The sequence below is a fragment of the Topomyia yanbarensis genome, chromosome 2 (assembly GCF_030247195.1).
Source record: "Topomyia yanbarensis strain Yona2022 chromosome 2, ASM3024719v1, whole genome shotgun sequence".
In the NCBI taxonomy this organism is placed as follows: domain Eukaryota; kingdom Metazoa; phylum Arthropoda; class Insecta; order Diptera; family Culicidae; genus Topomyia; species Topomyia yanbarensis.
This window is the reverse complement of record NC_080671.1, coordinates 27,614,114-27,623,740: the sequence shown is the minus strand read 5'-3', so window position 1 is coordinate 27,623,740 and position 9,627 is coordinate 27,614,114. Positions and strand designations below refer to the sequence as shown.

At 37.2% G+C, this 9,627-nt stretch overlaps 1 protein-coding gene across 1 annotated transcript; it reads right to left on the bottom strand.

The window, feature by feature from the left end:
* Window positions 1-6,055: 6,055 nt before the first annotated feature.
* LOC131678997 (pre-rRNA-processing protein TSR1 homolog) lies at window positions 6,056-8,769 on the bottom strand. The gene is made up of 4 exons (XM_058959503.1): window positions 8,550-8,769; window positions 8,225-8,495; window positions 6,327-8,173; window positions 6,056-6,268 (listed from the first exon to the last, which is right to left on the bottom strand). The coding sequence occupies exons 1-4, from the start codon at window positions 8,653-8,655 to the stop codon at window positions 6,129-6,131; spliced, it is 2,364 nt and encodes a 787-aa protein (XP_058815486.1). The 5' UTR covers window positions 8,656-8,769; the 3' UTR covers window positions 6,056-6,128.
* Between the last annotated feature and the right edge of the window lie 858 nt (window positions 8,770-9,627).

Genomic DNA, 9,627 nt, shown 5'->3' with positions numbered 1-9,627 from the left:
ATTTTTCATGGATTGCGGTGAGCACGATCTCTCGAATTGCTGAACTGAAAATTAATAATAGAAATTAATTTTTAGTGTTCTTTACAGATTTAACTCGCCGCGCAGATAGCTCTGAATTAGACCCGCTGGTGCCCTAAGACGATTTCGCTAGATTTTCGGAGCACTGTGCACCCAGTGCATTAACGCAAGTGACGGAAGGCTATCGAAAAGTTTCGTGAAAATGAAAATTCCAGTAATGATGATGATTTCCCCAAACGGTTCGTTTTCGAGAGGTTTTTATTTGTTCTTTGGCATTAGGATTAACGATAATAATTCAAATCAAGGATACTACTGGGAAGTCACCTTTAGAAAAAGTCGATGTCGAAGTAAAATTTGGAACTATGCACGCATGCACTTCAGAGATAGCGTGATATCAGGAGCTGCGATTTCATTTCAACGCTTTTTTGTGAAAAGGGCGATACTCACAAATGTAAACATAAGGCTTTTTACATACATGCGAATGATTAATAAATAATCCCTTTAGGAAAATTCAGTTTCCCACCACAATATAGATATTTTATTAACAGAGCATTAACAATAATTCGATGGTATGTCTATTTTATGGGCCATTTTTTCGCTTTCCTATTGATTTGGTTTGAGATTTCTAGCACTGATGTTGTCCTATGCTGATTTGAGCGATTCTCTGAGTCCTGCCACTATCCCATGTAGTATGTGTTATCAAAAACATCGCGAAGCATCAAGTTCTAAATGTTCTCAAACGATATAATATCCGAAGCGAGTGATAAGAGTTATAAGAAATGTCTCATCACACTGTTAGGTGGATTAAAAGCGTTTTTTTCTGTAGCGCGTTATTAAAAATAATGACGTGCCAATTTAGAAGCGCTTCTATTTGACCGGTACATTGCTTTCAAGGGGTTACAGCACTGTAGATTTTTTAAAGCATTTAATTTTTATTTATTAGTAGAATTTTGTTTACTGGTGCTTTAGGATGCTGAAAATGATATTCCAAAAAATGAATCGCGAAAACATTAAATAAATATTCAAGTTTTTTCGCAACGCCTCTTATGTATACCTCGAGTATACTGAAAACGTTAACCGTGTTTTTCTCGAAATAATTTTTTTTTAATCTGGCCGGAAATGTAACTCGAACAAATGATTTTTGATCAGCCTAAAATTTTTACAGCATGTTCAAGATTACTTTCTCCATCGATGTACGTGGGATTTAATTTTTTCATTGCATAATTTCTTAACATGCAAATTTTAAAAATCGACACTTTTAACACATTTTTAGCGTTTTTCGACTAAAAATGTGCCATTTCGCGAAAAATCAAGACATAGAAAAAATCTTACGTATGCTGTTTGCTGTCGTTCTAAGAAGTTTAAAATGCTTTGGTTTTTGGCTCTGGATCAAAAATTACGGGACATGGAGCTCCGGCCGTGGACCCTTTCCAAAAAAAAAATCCCCGACGGGAAAGTGCTGCACAGCCGCCATCTTGTGACGAAATTACTCGAATAAATCATTTTTTTTGCAATAAAGTAATGTTATATATCTCATTAACCCTCTGGAAGTCGCGCTTATGGCCCACTGAACGAGCAGCCGCTGATGCTTTAAGACGGGTTCGCTAGATTTTCAGAGCAGCGTGCACTGCCGGAAAGTTAAACAAGATCTCGATTCATCTCATTATTGCGTCAAGATAAATTCCCGAAATATGCCTATTTTTCGTGCTCTATAGTAGTGTAACCCCTCAATAATTAGTTCTGGAATCATTTGACGGCATTTTTCTTCTGTGCCATCATTTAATTAAATTAGCTGGTTTTCTCTCGAATTTCCATGCGATGGTATAATAAGAGAGAGAATTAAAATTGAAACCTAACATGTTCGGGTACGAGTATAGCAAAGAAGTTCAAAATGGCAAATCCACCGTCTTTGCAGTACATACTAAATTGTTCCAAAGAACGTTTATCTGTTTGCCGTGATTTTATAATTTGTAAAACTTATAATATTTAGTTTATATATCAGAGGATGTTTATGACCCCACCGAATAAAAATCTTCTTGTGTAAACCTTGAACCTATAGTTGATTTCGTGACATGAGGATGTGCTTTTGTTTTCATTTCGATCCGAAAAAGGAATACGATCTACGTTTATCCCAAAAATTAACGTAAACTTCGTATTCTATACATATATTAATCAATTCACCTGTAAGTATTCATACATACACTTCGAATCGAGTACACTTCCGTGATATTTATTCTTAGTCCAATTAGGTGATTAAAATTTTATGATAAGCAGAAATATAGGATTTGATTCCTGATGAAATAAGTTTTTATGGATATTTAGTAATATTATATCAGACAATACTAATTATCCTCAACATATTCCATATTCTTCTCAAAATTTATCAATTTCGAATGCTCTAGTAATGCTAACAAAGTAAATACATATTAGTTTAATAGTTCCGCACTTAAGCTGTAAGTCGCATTTTAGTCATGCTTGGGTCAGTAAAAGCCAAATATTTTACGCTTTTTTGGCTATTCTCGAGCGACGTAGAGATACAAAAAAATATTTCGTTCTAATTCTAATATAAATTTTTTGAAAATCTACACTTGTACTGCATTACAACGATAGCATTAGTTAGACTAATAATATAGTGCAATAAAAGCAGAATGTTGAAAGTTGTTCTACGTGTCTTATGAACTGCCCTAGAATTTTAATTGCAAATATGGGAAATCGTTCAACGTATCTTTGGTATGTGTGCAAAGAACTAGAATATTTGAGTGAAAATTCTGCTAAAAAATCGATGAAAAGTTCTATGGGCGATGTCAATATATTAAACGTTTAATCCCAAAAATGATAAAAAATGTTAAGATTGTTTATTAACCAATTTATGTATGTGAAACTTCTTGTACCATTACCACTACCATGTATCATTAATATAGCCATTGCTAATTACGGCTCCTATGGGACATGCAACTATAGATACATTAGCTCAACTATATATAACTTTCATAGTCGGTCATACAAACAACGGGTTGTTAAGAACCGGCCACCATACCAGAATCTGCTTTTTTCCATGTATATATTTTGACAACATACCATTCAAGCACCATTTTAATTCTTTCCCATTTTAATTCTGTCGATTGATGAATTTTTTTTTATACGATGGCTTCTGAAGAAAGCTTCGTTGACACTAAAGTAGCCTGACGCTTTATCCTATTGAGCTATCGCCGTAATATTATAGAACGTAGTTTTTTATATCATGTTAATCTACAGGTTTTTGGAATCTTTGAAAATCCCTCGGAAATCCCCTGTTCGAAGATCGTGCAAGATGTTTTCATAAGGCGAATTTTTTTCTATATATTCGTTGATATAAAAGTTCGCAAGCGATCTTTTCTTCTTCCGATATTTTCTTGAACCGAATAATGTTCCCAAACATCGGCACTCTTGAAATTCACTGACGATTTTTTCCGTAGCGATATTTTATATCAGTGAACTTTTTATTAGAAAATCGGCGATGAAAAGATTCTGTTGTGAGCATTGATATTTTGATATTTTCCCAACACTACCTTTTTGATAAAACACCTCATTCAAGAAAGTTATAATGAGGAATAATTTATCACACAAAAATCGCTTGTTTAAACTTGAGGAAACACCTTACTTGTTACTTGAAAATACGAAAATTTCATAGAGATTGACAGAGATTCCGAAAGATACTACCAGATACCTAATATTTTGTTTTGCTGTTGATATTACGTGCAATGAATCCGTGCATTATAATTACGGTCTAAAATACTAACTGACGCAAAAATCTAGAATACGTATAATAAACATTGTTGCTGCTGACCCATTTATAACATACTTTTATGGAACACAAGATTCATTGTTCATTTAAAATAAGCGTGAACACTAGTGGCCTTTTTTCTTGACCCCGAAACTGAGCCAATTTATTTCGCTCATTGACGCGCAGAATCCCGGTCCTAGCTCCCATGCTCTTGAAACATTCGCTTTCGCCTGCTGTTTAAACGATTTCCACGCAAAATAATAGACAAATAAACAAATGCATAACGGTGTAATTGTGATGTTGTATGTAAATTAATTATCGTATACCTAATTTTACTGAATATGTCAAGCCTGTCGACGAAATCTAAGATTTCGTTTAAACTTGTAGGATTAAGTTATAATAAAACTATTAATACTTATAACACGAGTTTGCATATCAGGTGCCTCTGGTCATTATAAAACTCTCTAAACGATGATACGTAAAAAGTTTTCCCAAGCTCCGAGGACCGAGTACTTTTAGTTTTGCAGGTAGTGTAACAATATTTTATAAACTCGTTCGATTTACCAAGCAACTTGTATGAAATCTTCAGTAGAAAATAATATAAGCTTGAAATAAACCACCACCATCCACACAATACAACGCAACAACCTGTGCAAATCAAATCAATCTCACTCGCAATGTCGCTTGTAAGACGAAAACAAACCAAAGATCACACGCCAGTGAATACACGCCAGTGAAACCACGCCAGTGAATACACCACAGCGACACTGGGGCGCGCGCGGTGGTGACTTTATCTGAGCGCGCCACAGAGAATTTAAAGAGCAAGAGAGCACGGTTATCTCGCACCCAACTACCTCAACACCAGCGCACACTTGAAATCGGTCTATACAGCTCCGAAAGAAAGAGCGTTCTGCTTTTTTCTGTGGTGTGTGATCATTGTATCCTCTGTGTAGGCATCACACTTACGCGCCAGTGCATCACTAGGGTGAAATGCCATCACTGGTGGTAACAACACAATTACCTTTGACTGTGCCGTAAATTTTTACTCAACTTTTACGCTTGAGATGGACGTCTGTTCTCTGTGCTTAAATTGATGTTGCTTCTCAGTTTTGCACGACCCAGGGGGAACTTGGCCTTAATCCCACTGCTCTGTCGTTATGTGATATTTGTTATGGAATATTGTTTGTGAGGGAAATTTATAAACAATGTCTCACAGAAAGGACGAAGGGGACTGTTTAAAAATTTCCAAGCTCTCTAATTACCACGGTTTGGAAATCTGTCGTTGATTTTTTATATCTTCAGTAGTCAGGTCGCGTCTTTCGAAAAAGGCATGTTCCGCTACCTCAGATTTGAAATGAAATTGTACATCTTTATCAGATACCCTAGAAGCTTCAGTGATTTCTTCGATTGTCCTTTAAACCGAATTTCTAATGTTCTCTTGGTTTGCCCAATATAAACTTTATCACAATGAGAACATGATCCCAGATTTACTTAGAGTCTCTATTGGATCTTTTGTGGACCTTAGTATTGATTTTATTTGGTAAATTCTACTACTGAAAACAAGATCCGTACCAAACTTTTCTAATTTTGTTTTGAGTAGATAAGCCATATTTTCCTTGAAGTTTACAGCTATCATTTTTAAACCTTCAGTTGTTGGTGTTAAGGTTGTGAGAGCTTGTTTGTTAAACGTCTCTTTTAAGAGGATTAGTTGTGACATTCCACTAAGTCGCACAAAGTCTTGAATTTTGTAAAAAATATAAAGGATAATCATTTCATTAGACAACAAACAACAGAGAATTATCGGGTCATGAGTGCGTTTGAAAAGCTAGATGTCACATCGCATATTAAGTCGCCTAAAAAAAGTTATATTTCTAGGTACACACGATAGGCTATAGCGAATTCTCAACTAAAAAGTCCCGTTGTGTTGGCCAGAGCATCGAAGATATTCTGCATGATGTTCCTTTGACGAGACATGAGGCTCCTGCAGGGTGTAGATTTGATCAGGGAAAAATCTAAGGCCATTAAAAATGGAATACATAAGACGAAAAGTATGTAGCGATTGCAAACCGCAGAAAAAGTAAGTGTCATAGTCACTATGAAACAGAAAACCGGCTTTATTGTACTGGTAAAATACACCAACCACACCTACCATAAACACGAATCTTAGAATACAAGGATTCTACGGAGATCGTTAGGGATATCGATGCAGCTAAATTTCGGGCAATTTTCTTCAAATTCATTGAGGCACAAACATTCACTATGGTAATATATAACGACCGTTATAATATATCAAATTCAACCATAAAATGGTATATTAGTATTTATAAATTTACCTGGTGACCCCCAATCACTCTTGCATCACTTCACATGAAACAATGCAGTCCTCGTAAGTCCACTTCGGATAAACTCGCTTGTAAAGGTACAAAAGCACCGTATCGTGTGACTTTAGTTGCGTATCAAATACGCACTTCATGTGACCATGAGTTCCTGTTAGAATTATTTTTTTAGTATGCGCACTGTTGTAGCACTAAATCCAACAACTTACCCAGCGATTCCTTGATATGACCCAACCGTCCAAGCTTGGTCCTTAGCTTGCACGGTTTGAAGTACTCAATATCTTCCGGATTGAAAAACATGTAACGAATGACGGCCGACTTCCGGTGGATCTTAAACGGATGCCCACTGATCACAGCACGCTTTAGTACCACTCGATCCGGACTGCAGTTGATTATACTGCCCGTGGCAACCATCGCTAGTGAGGTGTCTGGATTTTCGCGGAAACAGATCACCGGAGCAGGTGGAAATTGAATTGGAGCGAAGAACGTAGCAACCACAGTCATACCAGGGCGGAAGAAACGTTCATACTTATGTTTATCGGCGTTTGTGTGCTGACTAAATATAGGATTAACAATAAACCGCCTGTAGCCGCATTGAACGATCAAACGTTCCTTGGATTGGATGGGGATTGTGGAATTGGGAGTTCGCTTAAGGCATACGTTCATGACAGACATTTGATGTTCATGGGGTAGCAAACCGTAGACGACAAAGTGGGTGCCATTCCCAGCCGAAATGTAGGTATTCCACAAATCTTGAGGAACGTTAATGACGTGAATCTGAATATACCATCCGGGCATGACTCCATCATCTATATCTTGAGCTTCCTTGATAATTCTCCTTTTGGTGCGATCAAAATTTTTAAACTGATAGATTCTAGCGTAGTCCAAAGGAAGATTTTCCTTTACATCCCAAGGAGAGGTTCGGAAGGATTCCAATCCGCGGTATTTACGGAATCGTTCCCTTGCTGGGATATTCGCAGGAGTGTCAACCTCATCCGGAAAGACTTCATCATCTTTAGCAGCCTGAATCTTTGCCAAAGTTCTTTTATCCTCTTCCATGTCCATCTGATTGTCATACTTGTCGGCGGATACTGGACCATCAGATATGCTGACCTCATCAAACTCTTCGTCTTCTTCAGCATCTTCTTCTGCCTTACTTTCGGTGTCCGATTCGCATGACATATAACTGTCCTCGTCATCTTCATCATCATCATCATCGTCATCGCTATCGTTTTCAGAGACCTCCTCAATATCCGGTATCCATGCCGCCTGATAGTCACTCATACCTTTAGGAATGCGTTTAATCAGCTTTTTCTTATTTTCGTTCTTAGATGCTTCAATTTCTTCTTCTGTTGGCCATGTTTGCTCCGCATCCATCTCATCCGGGATGTTTTCTCTTTGTAGACTTGTTTGCTTCTGCGGATTTGCTTTGGCCAACAGCTTCAAGTTTGTCGAAGACATTTCTTCATCATTTTTCCTCATCTTGTAAGGATCATCCAGTGTGTAGATATCTGACATTTGGAAATCTCCCAAACCCGGAATATGAACCAGTTGATTAACCGATAAAGGAACACCTCTCAAAAATCCGGTAATTTTTAGCGTTCCAACGTGCTGTTCGCCTATTTCCGAAACATATTCCACGTTTTCCCCGAGTAAGTGCGGCCGATTTGCTTTATTGTGCAGAATTTTCCTTTTCTGTCCTCCAACTCGACGGAGTAAATTCAATCCGTCGGTACTAGTATCCAACGACATTAGTTTCTCATCAGGTAGAACCGTTGCGATAGCTTTCTGTACGTTCGCCTTAACTTGACATCGCTTCTTAGGGGCAATCGATTCCAGATCCATTAGGCAGACCATCGGAGTTGGCAATCCTTGACTAAGTGCCATGTTTAGGATTTTCGCACCGACTTTATCAATCACATCATCGTCAGCCTCGGTTGCAGAAATAAGTAGTATGGTCGAATCGCATACTTTAAGTGAATCGAGAATTTCCAGTTCACGTCCGTGACCCGTTTGAGGACACAAGAAAGAGAAACGCTGACGAAATCGGGGCACACTGGAATAAGAAATTACAGTATCCAAGCATAATGTTAATTTATCATCTTACTTTATATAACGAATTCCATTGGAAAGTTTCTGGATAGTTGCTTCCTCGTCGCAGCCTTCAATTATGGCTAGAGCCGAATTCGTATCGACATTCGCGTGTAGCGGCAATACACAGGTTAAAAACGGAGCCGTCGTTGCACCACCTAATGCTCTTTTCAGTGATATCGCTTCCTGACGCTTATTTTTACGAATTTGATTAGCCTGACGACGACGATCTTCCCGACCGAGCTCTCTTTTGGTCTTTTTCGTTACGGATTTAACGTTGGCTTTCCCTAAAAGAAACAGAAAAAGAGAATGCTGGTATCTGCTTAGGGACAATAACAAACCTTTGGCGATCCGATCCAGTGCTCGCTTTGAAGAGTGTTTCCCGTGTTTGTGGGATTTGTTGGTTTGCTTCCAAGCTCCCGCTTTATGAATTGTTTCGATAGCCATCGTTCAGCGAAAAATAATATCCTTTCAAAAATTTATATTGCCACCACTTGTATTTAAAATTTCACTTTATTCCCGTGATGCACATGTTCTGTTATGATTATGGCCGAATGTGAGGTTAGCAATTTCTCAAATTTTGTTTTTGAAGTTTCTTTTCTCGTATTGCCGTCCCCCATTGAAAAAAATATTGCGTACTGAAAACGCACGGTTAAATCAGGGTTGCAACAATAGGACAATGAAAATCTAGTAGTTCATTTTAAATATCTGGCAAAATCTGTCTCTTTTGATCTTAAAACCCTTGAAATTTAACATACATTTTAATCTTCACAGAACGTGTAGCAATCGACTTTTCTTAAATTTGGGAAAATATAGTAGAAAATCCCCAAAATATATACTTTTGTTTTAATCACAGAGAATTGGCTCTCAAACGTGAAACTTTTTCGCTCGATGCGCCAACTGGATTTCATTTTTGGTACTAGTCAAATGATGATGAAAACATTTTCTTGCATTGATGATAAAGGATGGTTGTTCTATTTTAATTGTTTTAAAATAAATATCACATAGTTTCACAAAAAGCTTGATTACAGGTGATAAAAAACACTCGTTCTTTCGTTTGACACCAAAACATTCAGTTGAACTCAGTATTTTATTACGAATTATTGAGATCCGGAATTATTTTTGTATTGTTGAGGTTAGGTTGGTTGTTTTAGATATGGAACATGTTTATCTAGAAATTGAACTTATCAGTGGATAACCTCGACTACCAACAACTACACTCTTTAATCCAGTGATTTTTGCCCACCATCGTGTTTTCTATCGAAATTTCAATCTCCGAATTTCATTTTAATATAAATTGAAACCGGAAGAACAAATGTGAGTGAAGCAACAAGAAATTTACCATCTGGATATTTTTCAGAGGTAGGAACTAGGGGCAGATCACTCTAAGAATGTATAACAAATTTGCATCAAATTAGA

Coding starts and splice junctions, on each gene's coding strand:
- LOC131678997 (XM_058959503.1), bottom strand. CDS start 8,655: ATGGCTATCGAAACAATTCATAAAGCGGGAGCTTGGAAGCAAACCAAC. Junction 8,174..8,224: donor AATGGAATTCGTTATATAAA/GTAAGATGATAA, acceptor TTCTTATTCCAG/TGTGCCCCGATTTCGTCAGC. Junction 6,269..6,326: donor TCATATCAAGGAATCGCTGG/GTAAGTTGTTGG, acceptor TAATTCTAACAG/GAACTCATGGTCACATGAAG.